Consider the following 15,540-nt stretch of genomic DNA (forward strand, 5'->3'; position numbering starts at 1 on the left):
TTTACCCCGGTTGCCCAGTCCTGAACATAGCTTACCTGAATTCCAGGCAGAACTCATCCGCTGGTCGCATCTGGGCATCGCAAGGAGGGACATCTGAACCCCAACTGCTGGGTGGCGCCCCCGTGGAACCAGGTGAGCGTAACAATAGACCACCGTAGTGGAATCTCTACCTTATTTGGGGAAAGCAGAACTCAAGTAATCTGGAAGGCAGTTAGAACCTATCGACAATCACACCAACATACACAGCGAGTCATAAATATTTTGTACAGCATAATATCAATTTATTCAGAAAATATCTATTTCTAGGCTTAAAAAACAACAGAGCCATCCATTGTCAAAAAAAATATCTATTCTAAAACACCAGATAAAAAACATTCACAAATGTTTGTGACAAAAAACCTAGATAAGGTAGGGTAGCGTGTCTACAATAAACACCCTTAATCATTGACAACTTTAGAAGCCTTGGCCATTTTAGTGTTATCAAACCCTAGAACTGGGTTATAAAGTGTGTCCTGGTAGAAACCTTTACCAAGACAAAAAACTCGACATGTTTCAGTTCTCTTCTATGATTCTAGGAACATTCATCAGGAGAATGTTACAAATCAGTTGTTATTACAATAAAACAAAACATCAATTGTGAGCAATTTCAATCCTAGTCCACAATAGGAACTCTTGTATTCGTGTGATGTGGCTGTTGATAGAAAAAACAAAACAAAGAATAAAGGATGAGATATCATTGCTCAGATTCTTATCAAAATTGCAATTGTTTTAAAACTAGGCAAGGAATATAAACATGACCATGGCTCTGTGATAGAGCTGACTTCCGATGCCAAGCATGGAATAGAAGGGGGTGCTGCAGGGCATGATTGAGATGTATAGGTAGAGCTGTGGCATGGTGCTGCAGGGCATGGTTAAGGTTTATTTGTAGAGCTGGCTGCATGTCCCAGTACTGAAATAGTGGGGGTGCTCCTAAACATGATTCATGTTTATTGGTAGAGCTGGCTTCAGGCTCCAGTGCTGGAATATCAGGGGGTACTCATAGCTTGATCAATGTGCATTATTATAGTTTGCTGCCATTCTCAGTCCTCAAATAGAAATAGAAAGTGGCACTGCGGGCTTGATTACCATATATTGCTAGAGCTGGCTGCGGCTCCAGTTCTAAAATAGCAGGAGTGATGCATGTTGCTGAGCTATGTGTTGCCTCTTTCGATGCACAGAACAAGCAGTTACCTCTGCATTTCTGTCACCAGGGTTGTGGCTCTTCTTTACTGATCTTTTCCTTTTCTGTGACTGATTAGGAAACTTGGAGGCGGCAAACGAGGAACTAAGAGCAGTGATTAAGAAGATCTGGAAGAGAACAAAACAGAAGATCCTGGATGAAGTAATTCCACCACCCGAAGGTACCGCCCCCCAAAATCATTTAATGCACTCCAGGATTTTGATTTCAAATAAAGCAGCTCAATTCCCGTGACACCCCCTCCACCCCCCATCTGAAATTTGTCCCTGGAATCCATTCACACCTAACCTAGCATGCCTAAATTATCCTCACACCGCAGCCTCAGTGTCCCTGGATTCCCTTAGGGAAGGGCCGACAGAGATATTTTTGTGACCAGGGACGTCACGTTTTTCTACCATACTGTGCTTCATCTATTAATTTCACATTCTATGTATATTGTCCAGGGAGAGCCCTTTATGTTTGTACTTCCCTGCACCCCCGAGAGCTTTATGACCTTTTGAAAGATCCGCCCAAGAGTGAGAAGCAGAATGTTTGCTGATAGGGCCCAAGGTCTGTGGTCCAGTGTGTGGCCTCATAGCCTGCATCAGCCAAACACAGCCCCCTTGAGTAGTTTATTTATTTATTAACTTTTACCGCGCCGACAGCCCGCCGGCATCAGGGCACCACAAAAACACACAAGGACAAACAAATAGGACGGGACAGAGGCATTAGGTGAAGTGCGTCAACTGTGTAACTTTGGGAAAGTGGAACCAATAGAGGGAGGTTATCTAGTACATATGTACTGAGCTCTGCCCTCTAAAGGACTTACTGTGTATGCCGCCTTCTTTTCATCTCCATAGGGTTGAGTGTGCATTGACTCTGGTGCTCAGATATGTTTCCACTCCACAGATGCAAGGTATTGGAAGGACTTTAAAGTCTCCTTAAGTCGTGCCTCAAACCCAAGACCGGGTTTGGATAAATGCCAGCTAGATAGACAGGCACTTGTTAAAGGGGCAACGCTACTCATTGCCTGGTTGCATAGCAGAGGGCCTCTGTTCAGAAGAGTGGAGAGATTGGTGATTAACACAGTAGAATTGAATACAGCTAGATATAAACTTGTATAGGTGTGGTTTGGATCTGGTAGAAGAGGATATGAAGTGGCCAAGTTCTTGTACTGAAACTCGAGGCATCCTGAAACATGTCACTGGGCCTCATTACGAGGTTGGAGGTAGCCATGGTGCTATTAGCACCATGGCTACCCCTTTACCGCATTCCGGGTCCGGGTTCTCGAAATAGGGACGTACCGGGTCATTCTAAACTTGGAGGACCCGGTAGGTCCCCATTCTGAGAACCATTCCCCATTCCCATTCGAGCGAGCCCCCATAGGGCTCAATGGGAATGGGGATGGAGCTAATAAGGGCCCGCTAATAGCGGGCCCGTTATTAGCTCCCTGGTACCTTAGCGGCTCCCGCTAATACAGAGTTAACTTGCTAGAGGTATGGAAGGGGAAGTGGGAAAGCAATGTAGCAGAGACCATGGAAACTGCAGAGGGGAAGGCTTTGCAGTACTCAATAGAGGTGGCTTCGAGACCATGGCTGAGATTAGCACTGCATAAGTAACTCTTACTCATGAGATCGACTCCACAGGATAGGCTGCAGTAAGTTAATTTGTGTCCGACGGTCAAGCTAGGCAGTTGTGATATGTATCGAAAAAAAGGGGGAAGGGTTGGGCTCTAGATGTGAACGCTCAGCATTTGATCTGATGGTCTTGATATCTCTGTGCAAGGTCACAGGTGGGAAGAGGTGAACCCACACCTCTTGTTTGGGAATAGTGGAAAGTCCTGGTTACCTTACAAATTAAAGTTTTAGGTGAATCTTATGAATACAGAGATTATCATGCTGGATGCGTTATTTCAAGTGTGGTTCTTTATTTACAGTAGTGTAGACACATGGGGCCTCATTACGAGTTTGGAGGTAGCCATGCCCTTAATAAGGGTTGCCTCCAAACTCGGGTCCATGTTCCCTGAATGGGGAAATACCGAGCCATTCCGACCTTGGAGGGCCCGTTATTTCCCCATCCAGGGAACCCAGACCCGGTGCATCCCCATTCCCATTTGAGCCCCCATAGTGCTCAATGGGAATGGGGAGCATGCTAACAACGGGCCCGTTAATGACGGGCCCGTTGTTAGCATGCTGGGCCGCTCACGGGACCCGCTAAGGACGTCTGGTAAAACCAGACGTCCAGAGCGGGTCCCGCGAGAGGACCTCGTAATGGGGCGGTAAGGGGTTAACGCTCCGGCACCTATACCAGCGCCGTTAAACCCTTACCGCCCTTCTTGTAATGACGCCCATAGTCTAAAGTAGTCAGCCGACACATGTTTCGACCCCGGAGGGTCCTTCTCAAGGCAGGTTCATTTGTAGCAAAAGGGGGGGGGGTTTGTTGCCCCAGAAGTTTTTCATATGAAAACCATATGGCAAGTTAATCAAGGTCGGGTCAGTCGTTGTTCATGGCTGATGCCTGCGCTGTCAGGTGTTCACTTAGTACAGTGAGGGATATTTGATATGTATCCAACTACGTGGGATTGCATGTAAATATAGCGCAACTGGACCTGCTTCTAGCTACCCTTTCAGGTATATTGGGGTGGACAATGGAACAAGCTCCAAAGCTAGTACTCCTTGGAGTATGTGCTGAAATCGAGGCCCCCAGTTCTATCAAGCTCACGGTGAAAGCTATTTTGGTTGTGGCGGCCAAAAAAGAAATTATAGCGCTCTGTATATGTATTGTCTATACTGTCCTCAGCTCTTGGCCCGATAGAGGACTTGCACGAGTAGAGTGATAGTAGCACTCTCTGCCAATGAGAGCACTCTATTAATAATATCGACATGCTGTGTGTTGAGAAGCTAGACAGAGTTGTCTATTGAAACATGGGTTGACCACAAAAGTTCAAAAGATATGGAGGTGCTGAGAGGAACACTAACACTTCAATAAGACGCAGCTGGAATGCAGCTGGAACCAGTGGCTAGATGGAAAAAGAATGAGACATGATCTGCTTGATATATCTCATCGTTGGTGATGTGGTAATGATCTGAGCATGTTAAGACACGGCCTCATCACAAATCTGGCGGTAACCCTTAAATGCGGCAGTAGCGCTATTACTGCTGCATTTAAGGGTCTGCCAGATCATGGCCCTGGCGGATTTCCCCCCACCTCCGAGCTTGGGGGAAATCTGCTGCAAATTTGCAGATTTTCTGCGCTATTACCGCCGGCGGTAATAGCGCAAATTTTCCCCATTGGGCCCAATTCCAGAATGGCCCCAATGGGGAATGGGCACTAACCGTTCCGCCAAACCCATTGATCCGGCGCCAATAGCGCCGGTGGGTATGGCGGTAGGGCTAATGGCGTCTGCGGTAATAGCGCCGGCGTTACCGCCCAACTCGTGATGAGGCCAGAGCTTATAATTTGTTGTGTGTCATTTAAGGAAGTTAATTACTTATATATATATGTAAAAATTAAAAATCTAATTAAATAACATTTTTTTTTTAAAGAAGTCAGAAGGGTGCAGAAGAAGGAGGCTGACACAAAGGTGGAATGATTGGGGATAAAGACTTTTATTTAAACCAGAAAGCAAGAGAAAACCTATCTGTCCCTATTCCTAAGAGGGGTTTCCCTGCCTCAACTAAAGAAATGAGGTGATTGTCAGGATGTATGTCAAAGCAAAAGTGTCCACCGTCCTGTGTCAAGAAACCCTTACTTCTGTCCCTTACACTAGAAACTAAAGAATAAGGCAGTACTGTTCTGGTCCCAGGAGAAGGGCCCCCTTCTCCTGGATGATCATTAAAGTTCTGCACAATGCTTACTTGGTGGGTCAGGAGAATGCTTCCCTTCTCCTGACGTACAGTTTCACATAGCCTGTGGAAATGACTCCTTTCCCCATGTCACAAAGTTCCAAACAATTTTGTCTTGGTGGGCTAGGAGAATGCCTCCCTTCTCCTGATATCCAATCTCAGATAACCTGAGGAAAGACTCCTTTCTCCAGGCCATAATGTTCCAAACAATACTTTCTCGACAGAAACCCCGGGGGAATGACTCCCTTCCCCAGGCCTGTTGGACCTTACTCCCGGCCCATGTTCTCAGGATGACTTCCTTCTCCTTGTAATTTTAGAGCAGTCTCTTACAACCAGGGGGAATGACTCCCTTGCCCTGTGCTTCTCTTCATTAGGCTTCACACCTATAACACCCAACTCTGAGTGTATGGAGAGTCTGCGACCCTGACTTTTCTTCTTCTTTGGTTGACCCACTTGGTTCACTTCCCTGCCAAGTACTGCCACGAGGAAGATGACTGTTATTACTCTCTTGGTTTGGGTTCCAAACCCTGATTTCTCTGGTTCGATTTGACCCAATTGTTTCGCTTCCATGTGAACTACTGCCCCAAGGAAGATGACTCGTATCAGTCTCTTGGTTTGGGTCCCAGACCGTGGTTTCTCTCTTAGTGGGTTTATCGCTACCACTGTTGTGAGGCAGTGCCCCTGTCAAGTTCTCTTAATGGTTCTTGGGGTCCTCGACCCTTCCCTGATAATCAACATGCTTTGTTCCACCATTGAAATGAGGAGGAGAAGATTTGAAGGCTTTCTACCCCTGCCATGCCACCCAAGTGTTATGATTGCAAAGGCGCCTATGGACAACTGCATGCACCCTCTTTGTAAGCTGCCTCTTCCGTGCCACCCTTTACCTTGCTGAGCGTATAAACATGTCGCCGGGGCTTCCTGGGATGGCGGTCATTACGTTCGGCTTCTCCGGTGTCCTGCTTTCCCTCCACCTGTAAGACAATGTTCCTGGCTGCATTTTGCTTTCCTTCTTATTCTCGACTCTGCCGGGCACCGGTCTGCTCCTACAGACCTCCCGATCTTCAGATGAGGTGGACTGCCGGAGTCCTTGGAGGTCTCTCCCTCTGGATCAGGGACGCAGGTACGTTTCTCCCGCGTTCGGTGCACAGCACACCTGCCGTCCTATGCGGCTGCCCGAGACAAGGGGCCTTATTACGAGAATGGAGGTAGCCATGGAGCTATCAGCTCCATGGCTGCCTCCGTTCCGGGCTCCATTACAGGGTTCCTGCAATGGGGACTTACCGGGTTCCTCCGACATAGGAGGACCCGGTAAATCCTCCTTGCGGAACCCATCCCCATTCCCATTTGAGCCCCCATAGGGCTCAATGGGAATGGGAAGGGAGGTAATAACGGGCAGATTACATCTGGTCCGTTATTGCCTACCTCTTCCCCTCGCTGGACCCGGAAAGCACGCCTGGTTTTACAAATTATAAATTGCTTCTGTGTTCAGTCTTAGTTATGCGCCAAAATGGCGCCTTGTTCTGAACCAGCCACTTCTTCACAGCATTGCACAGCCCATGCAGTGCAAGTCTGAGCTGGGAATCGCAGGGAGCCATCCAGCGTGGGGCTTCTTTTCCTGGAATTCTGTGTGGTGCTGGCATGGAAATCACCAGACATGGTAGTGCCAGATCTGGCTCTAAAAGTAAAAGAATGCCTGCACTACTTAATGGAGGCTCAGCTGGATATGCCACACAAGATTCCCAGATTCCACACTCGTGAGTGCATTGATAGTGGCACCATTTGAAAAACAAAAGGCTGAGAATGTCTCTGATTAAGAGACAAAAATGTGCTACCTTTCATACAGACAATCAGGACCCTCGGCTGCTGAGCACGACACTAATGAAGAGTCAGAGGCTGGTGAACTTTTGGCTCATATTCACACAGGAACAGTGTTGTGTATTGAGCTGCAAACACCAGTGGGCTTGATAGGTTTATAGTCATAATGTCGACAGTCAAAATGTCGACAGTCAAAATGTCGAAAAAAAAATGTCGAAAAAAAAAATGTCGACTTTTTTTATCAATGCATTTTTTTTTATATGGGGGGGTCCCCCCCCCCCCAACCTCCCTTTTTTAATTTTTTTTTTAATTTTTCCCTTTTTTTTAACTCCCAAACCCCTAAAATAAATATATAATTAAAAAAAGAGAAAGTCGACATTTTTTTTTTCGACATTTTTTTGTCGACATTTTTGTCTGTCGACATTTTTTTTTCGACATTTCCACCGGCTTGATACTTCTTCCACAGTGTCCTTCCCTCCCATGTACCTAGTGTAGGCCATTGGAAGATTTCATGTCCTTTTCAGGTTGCGATTAGGAAGCCTGCGATGGCTCGAAGATCCCTTTTTACCCAAGCTCACAGAAGTGGTGTGGATTTTATAGTCTATGGATGGGGAGACTCACTTACATTTCAATAAGGCTTTAACAGATCTATGTGATATTCCCGGGGGAAAAAATGGAAGACGAAAATACCGTTTTTTTAAAGCTCTTTTTATTGCATATATTTGTGGGGGGGATACCCGCTGCAGCCCCCCAATACTGCTTGATCTTTTTTATTTATTCAACTCACCACCCACATATATAGGTGGTAAAATGAGGGTCTCGAATTTGGGTATTTTGAGCTTCGATTTTTTGGGCATTCTCTATTCTGGTATGATCCCTAAGAATACATAGGGCCTCATTCCGAGTACGGCGCTAACCAATGGCGCTATTAACGCCTTGGTTGACGCCGTACCCGGACCGGCAGCGCCTTGGTGGTTGGCGGAATTACCGCCCCATTCCAAGGTTGGCGGGGCGGTAATTCCCCAATCCCCATTTACCCTTCCCCATTCCCATTCTTGCCCCATAGGGCATAATGGGAGTGGGGAAGGCGTCAATTACGCCACCGTAAATTACGGTGGCGTAATTAACATCAAGGTCCCTTAGCGCCATGGTATTTAACGCCTGCTAAAAGCAGGTGTTAAAAGCACCATGGCGCTAAGGGAACTCGGAGTATGGCGGTAAGGGATTACCGCCACCGCTCTCGTTAGCGGTGGCCGCTATCCCTTACCGCCATACTCGGAATGAGGCCCATAAACTCTGGGTCCTCAAAACGTTTCCATACATAATTGACCCTTATATGAACATAGAAGGATGTTATTCATTAATGAATGGGTTCTAAATACATGTATGTTATATAACGACACCTCATGACATTACTCTGAACCCAATTAGACTAGATGACAGGAGAAAGAGCCATGAGGAGTTGAGAGGGACACACAAATATAAGAAAAGATGCCATACTTCATGCTGGTGGCTTCCTCCAGTTTTCTGTCAGTCATCCTGACACTTGAAGATGTATTAAAGTCACAGGTTAGACCCCGCCCCCTGGAATATTTTAAACAAAATACAAAGATCAAAAAACAAGCACGTTGTCTTCAACATAATTAAACAACATTGAATTTGGATGGTATATACGACATATTGGTTAAGCATACCAATCAGTTCTGAAGAAGCTGTGTGGTATTCTGCTTTAAAAAGTTCACCTGGCAAGAAAGCACACTGTTGGGATGGACTCGCTGAGCCGGCAGACCTTCCCAAATCATGAGTAGGAGCTGGATGTGAAGATGTGGTACAAGCGGATGTCATTTGAGGGTGTTCAGAAATGACCCTGTATGCCAAGCCATTGAATCGTAGATGCGGTCTCTTCGAGGGAACTCCAGAGAAAGGCATGGCTTGGTGAGGTGTTTGCTGTTCAATGTGACTTCTAATGCATCTATGCTTCCCTTCTTTTCCCCATATCCCCTGTGTGGTCACGAAACTCCGGATTCATGAGGATCAATGATCTTAATTGCCCCATCCTTTGTGAGAAGAGTATGGCATGCAGAGGTTTTCCCTCATTAGACGGTAATGGTAAAAACAGGCATCCTCCTCACTTCAGCTCCTGCAGTATTCTCTGGAATTAGACATGCTCTGTATAGGGATTGATGATGAGTATGAATTCCACATAACAATTCTTCCAATGTTTCCCTCCACCCAAAAAGTGAAGGATAACATTTTAAATACCTCCCCCAAAATCAGACAAAGGTTTATTTTCCCTTTTGTGAAGGGGTGCTCTAAGCTATGGCATCCCTTCACATAAGGAACAAAAGTACGGCAGGACTCCTTAAAGGTGGGAAAGTGTAGGCATCTCTGGTACCTGCATTCCCGAACTGATGCGGGCATGATACTCAAAAGGGTCCTTAGTGACACTTCTGTGAATTATTGGAAACCATGTAGAAACAGAGAGTATGAAAAAACATGGCATGATGATTTTCTGAAATATTGCACACTGCATTTCCGAAAATCCACGTGTTTTAACCCGTGTAGGGCAGTCCTCTCTAATTCTGCTCCTCATAATTTCACATGCACTAACACAAATGACTGCATGGGGTAATCAAAGGTGAACCTCTGGAAACAGGCCCTTCTTGTATTTGAGCATTTGTCAGTTTGACTTCCTTTGAGGAAGACTGACTGAGGAAATAGGTGTTTGTGATGCAGCCCAATCTGTGCAGCTTATTCATCACGGCAACAGTGGAGTAGTTTTTATAATGTTTAGCCCACTAACATTGTTCAGAGTAGAAGATGGCACCGCCCTGAAGAATGTGCAATCAAGTTGAATACAAATTGGCAAGACCCGCAAAAAGGACCTGGATTTTGCTCCAAGATGGTGGCAGGGATATGGAGACAGCATCATGAAATTAGAAAGGTATGGTGCAGAAGGGATCTATCGCACAAGAGTCACATCTCTTGAGTCAAGAAGTAAGGTATGACAAAGAAGGCATCTATCGCACAAGAGTCATATCTCTTGAGTCAGGAAGTAAGGTCGTCTAGAGTACTATAAAGAAGTTGTCCTCCCTTTGCTCTACGCTTTGCTGCTAAAGTTCTGGAGTGTTTCTTCTGCCCGAGATTGTTCTGCTGATGCAATTTTTTCACAAATTCCTGTTGTGACCAAAGCTGTCATTTTGAATCATCATTGTCCGTTAGGAGGTGCTCCGTGCAGTTCAACTCCTTGGCTCCAGCGGAACCGCACACTTGAACGGCTGTGTGAATTTATATCTGGTTAGGGTTGTTCCACCCACAAATCTGTCTCGCACCTCAGGATATTTCTATATGATTATTCTGCAAGGCAATACAGTATCCATTAGGATCATTTTGTTGAACTGAGTTTTAGGCCCTCATTACGACCCAGGCGTTGGACCATGGTGCTTATAGCACCATGGTCCATGCCGGTAACTTACCGACTCCGCCATGGCGGAATGGGGAATTACCGCCCCATTCCGAGGTTTGCGGGGTGGTAATTCCCCATGCCGCCATGGCCCTTCCCCATTCCCATTTTTGCCCCATAGGGCTCAATGGGACTGGGGAAGGTGCTAATTACGGCACTGTAAATTACGGTGCCGTAATTAGCTCCTAGGTCCCTTTGCGGGTTGGTTTTTTAACGCCTGCCAAAAGCAGCCGTTAAAGTGCCACCCGCAAAGGGACCTCGTAATCAGGCGTTAAGGGTTTAACGCCGCCGCCACCTTTTACGGCGCCGTTAACCCCTTAACGCCTGGGTTGTAATGAGGGCCTTAGTTATTATTTGTTTTGTCCAATTTGTCACACACACACAGTACCACTTGAATTATCTAATGGCATGTTTCCCCCTGCCTAGTCACTCAGTCATGTCTAACTTCAAAGGAAAAATAATGTTGTGATCTGCAAGTATCTTTGAATCAGATAGGGGCAAATAAGTGCACAAAAACAATTCTTGTAGAACTACTGTAGTGTCTACTTGCATTAAGAAACTTCCCTCAGAAGTCATAGACAAAATCTTGAGATTCTGGGAATCCCACCAAACCTACTTTGGCACAAAGTTATAACATTCTCCAATGGAAAGCCCCACAATGATGATCTTAGTTTTGGAACAAAAACACAGATCTTGAGTTGGAAACCTCCACACGAACCTTCATAAATAGTGGAATACCCACTGATTCTAAAGCACAGAATTAACTTTTGAAATCTCGATTCGTTCAGGAAAAGGGCGCTATGGCAGGAGTCTGCGGGATAACTGCACCATAAACAAGTCTTCCTCCTCCTTCAAGACCCCGTACTCATCGGGTGACCGTTATAGGAAAAAGTCACAGTCCTACAGGGTGTGCAGCGACGCCATGGCTCCTGCCAATCTAGAGGCTAGTGTGGCAAAGAAGCATGACCAGCCCAGGGCAGGTCCTTCCACTTCAGCATCCTTGTGGGAGGACGGCTGTCAAGGTTCGTCGAAGAATGGACACACATCACAACTGACAAATGGGTGCTATCCCTCCTCCAGCAGGGCTACTCGCTGGAGTTTGTGGACTATCCACCCGACATTCCTCCCGCACAGAGACCAGTGAGGTTGCGACACCTCTTGCTTCAAGAAGTGCAAGCTCTACAGCAGAAGGACGCAGTGAAGAAGGTTCCCATGGATGAGCTGGCCACAGGAGTATACTCCCGCTACTTCCTGTTATGGAAAGAGTAACTGCACAACAAGTCAGGGGGTTGGAGGCCCATATTAGATCTGAGGATGCTCAACAAGTTCCTAAAGGTGCAAATGTTCTGCATGGTCACGCTACTGCAGGTGTTGTCCCAGCTACAACAAGGAGATTTCTTGGCGTCTCTCAACCTCGAGGACGCCTATTTACACATCCCTATTCGCCTCTCACACTGGCGCTACCTACGCTTCGTGGTGGCAGGAGTACATTATCAGTTCAAGTCCCTTCCATTCGACCAAATGTCTTGCGCCAGTGGTGGCTCACCTGCGGCAGAGGGGCGTTCACGTCTACCCGTATCTAGACGACTGGTTAGTAAGAGCCCTCTCTTATCCACTGGCAGAAACCAACACCGCCACCACCATCCAGTGTCTACAGCATCTGGGTTTCTCCATCAACTTCCCAAAGTCATGCCTGGTTCATCTGAACAGGCACACTATCTCGGAGCAAAGTATCGACACCCAAACCTGCACCGCCAGACCCTCATATGAAAGGGTGGCAGCTCTTCTACAAAAGGTGTGCTGTCTCAACAGCGCCCAGTGAGCGCCAGTCCGCAACTACAAATCCCTTCTGGGGATGTTGTCATCATGCATCCAGTTGATCACCAATGGTTACACATGAGACCGGTGCAGGAATTCCTGGATGCCTGCTGGATCCAAGTCTCAGGACCCTGGAATGACCACATTGCTCTAACACCGATTTTCAAACTGAGCCTTTGCTGGTGGTCAGTGAGGGAACATCTGGTGCAGAGCACCCCCTTCAGGTTGCCGGACCACCAGGCCAACATCATGACGGATGCTTCACTGGAGGGCTGGGACGCCCACTGTCAGGACCAACACATCAGGGGTCCATGTTTTATGTCTGCAAGCAAGGAGGAACAAGGTCCCCACCGCTTCCCAAGGAGGCCCAAGCCCTTTAGCATTGGGCTATACAGCAGGGCATGTTTCTCATTCCCCTTCATCTACCGGGGATTCAGAACACTCTGGCAGACTCTCCAAGGCTCAGTCTGGTTTAACGCATTCTTCCATTATGGTGCCCCTAGTTGCGATCTGCTGGTGCAACTGTACTGCCGGGGTGCCATCCCTGTGGTCTCACTGGTTTTTGCGTGGGCTGTTCCCATCTTTTCCACCTGTCCATCGCCCAGCTCCAGCATGGTAGCTCAATGTGCTACTCGCAAGACTCATGAAGCCACTGTTTGAGCCCAAGCACCAAGCATCTATTTAACATCTTTCCTGCAAATAGCTTTCTTGGGGGCCATAACCTCAGCCAGGCGAGTGGCGGAAATCCAGGTGTTTTCCATAAGACCGCCCTATTTGACGTTTCACAAGGACAAGGCTGTTCTACATACCAAACCGACATTTGTACCAAAGGTGCCATCTGCTTTCCATCTAAATCAGCAGGAGGTTCTGCATGTATTCTTTGGCACACCAACATCTGCAGTGGAGCAAACACTGCACACGCTGGATGTGGTGCGCGCCCTCAAGTACTATGTGGCATGTCCTAAGTAATTTCATACAACGGATCAACCGTTTGTTTCATTTGAACCTTCTGGAAAGGCTCTCTCAAAGTCCTCCATTGCAAGATGGATTGCTGCCTGCATCTCATTCTGCCATCAGCAAGCCGGCAGACCACTTCCCGGCAGGCCCCAAGCTCACTCTACCAGAGCAGTAACGGCAAACACTGCTTTTCTCTGCGGAATTCCGCGACCTGATATCTGCCATTCAGCCACCTGGAGATCGGTGCCTACGTTCACCAGGTTCGACTGTGTCGACAGACATTCCGCTGAAGAGTTTAGAGTTGAACAGTCGCTTCTGCAGAACCTTTTTGCGTGAGGTGGGTAAGTCTCCAGTGGTAAATTATGCTGGGAGCTTGCCTCCGCCCATGGGTATTGTTGTAATACTGCTTTGTAATCTTTTTACAGCATGTGAATCTATGAAAGATCCACTACTGGAGATATGAGACTGGACGTGAGAAGAAGGAATAAGTTACTTACCTGTAACTTTGGTTCTCCAGCATTGGTATCTTTCATAGATTCACATGTGACCCTCCCACCTACCCCACATGGCTCGTCTTTTGGCTCTTACTTCCACTCACGTGCACTGCCAAATCTGAAGATGGCCGTCAGGGGAGTAGTTAAGGGAGGTGTTCCTATTGTCTGTAAATAGTATGACCCAAAATGACTATGATAGAGCACAAAGGTGACTGAAAATGTTCAGTCTAAGTTTAAACTGCTCTATGTCACTGAGGTTTCCCAGCCTGACGACGGGGAATATTCACAAGCATGTGAATCTATGAAAGCTACCAATGCTGGAGAACCGCCAGCTGCCAGCGTCCTTGGAGCTCTCTCTCTCCGGATCAGCGACACAGATTTATATCTCCCGTATTCGGTGCTTAGCACACCTGCAGTCTCCCGCGGCTGCCCAAGACACTGTGTTTAGTCCATTGTCATTTTTGTATAAAATGTTGCAAGCAGTGTCTGTGCCCATTGTATAAGACCATTGTCTCTTTCACAAGTTTCATTTTCATTGCTCCGCGGGGCCAACTTGTCCCAGTACCTGAATTACATAGGTTTCTGTTGTTCTTCTTCATCTCAGTACTTTCAAGAACCTTGAGGTACTCTGCCTTATAACAGTACATAGGTCTACTGTCGACAAAGAGGTTAGCAAGGGAAGGAGAGGATAGAGTATGTGGGGTGTAATATTCTCATAAGTGCTGTACCCTAGATGGTTATCCTTATCCCCAGAGGGGGAGTCCCTCCTTATGAGCTCCTCCCGCATTATACCACCGCCAGGGGGCCTATCGGCTAGCAGCCTCACCTCTCTAGCCTCATGGGAAAGGGCTCCCCCTCAGGGAGAGGTGACGGCATCTAGTGAATAAAGAGAAAAAAATTAGTGTTGAGCCACGCCTTCGGGATGACTTGGACAAACCTGAGAACCGCCTAAGCAGAAGGAAAGAATAGCGAGAGCTATTTTCCCTGATAATGGACATGTAGTCCGTAATGCATTGGCATTTTTAGCATTCTGGCATAGGCCACTGATTGTGGTCATTTTCTAACATCAATACAGCTATTTTTTCACGAGTCAAGAGTATCAGTGACGTTATTCATAGCAAGAAAGCAATGAAAGATTAATGTCAGAGCATCACAATGTGATGTTTTTCTAGCCGTTGAGCTAGACGAAGGGTGTGCAACCCACACCGTAGGCCTTTCAGCCTTGGTCCACCTTGTTGACATGCAATGAATTGTCACAGTACATAAATACCTCCCACTAAACCATAAGATTATCGTCAGGGTGGCTCCTTTGAAAGACTGAGTCTGTCACTAAAGGTTGAACAAATAATTGACATAGTCACACAAACTAATTATTGGGAATGTAGGATGTTCCTGTCTACGCTAGGCTAGCTCATCCATTCAGACAGAGACCCTTACCCTATGTCTCTTTATTCTATAGAACACATTCTGAACTTTGGTTCTGGGTTCAATAGAAGTACGTCCGATCTATAATTAATGAGCTTCGATTATTCACGTTTTTTAGTTTGAACATACCAATTTAATAATTATTATAATTTCAAACACCTCATGTATCTTCATAATGTAATTTGTTGTTATCGGCTGCTTCATTATTAGCGTATGCGCCTCCGTTTCATTGGTTTCTTTTTTGAAATGTTGCCCTCTTTTTATATTCCCTTTTGGAGATCACTGTTCCGCACCACATCAAAGCTAGCAACAACGAATGAAGAAACAAAAGGCCAAATGAATCATACCAGGATGTTATTGCAATCATGCATGCATATGATCACACATTGAAAACTGTAACAGTATTTCTACTCAAGACAAACATTGGAACTGAATTAGAATGAATTTCATTTTCTTTAATGTAATCTAACGCAATGTATGTGAAGGAGAAATGGATCTCTTATATGT

General features: G+C 46.4%; 1 protein-coding gene across 4 annotated transcripts in view; it reads left to right on the forward strand.

The window, feature by feature from the left end:
- CACNA1F (calcium voltage-gated channel subunit alpha1 F) overlaps positions 1–15,540 on the forward strand; it is a 1,137,291-nt gene that overhangs the window by 1,039,920 nt on the left and 81,831 nt on the right. For all 4 annotated transcript variants that reach the window (XM_069645269.1, XM_069645268.1, XM_069645267.1 and 1 more), the window contains one exon: positions 1,299–1,400. In XM_069645269.1, the coding sequence (XP_069501370.1) occupies positions 1,299–1,400 (102 nt within the window). The remainder of the gene's footprint in view (positions 1–1,298; positions 1,401–15,540) is intronic.

This window comes from Ambystoma mexicanum, chromosome 2p (assembly GCF_040938575.1).
Source record: "Ambystoma mexicanum isolate Mex_15411 chromosome 2p, UKY_AmexF1_1, whole genome shotgun sequence".
NCBI classification, from domain to species: domain Eukaryota; kingdom Metazoa; phylum Chordata; class Amphibia; order Caudata; family Ambystomatidae; genus Ambystoma; species Ambystoma mexicanum.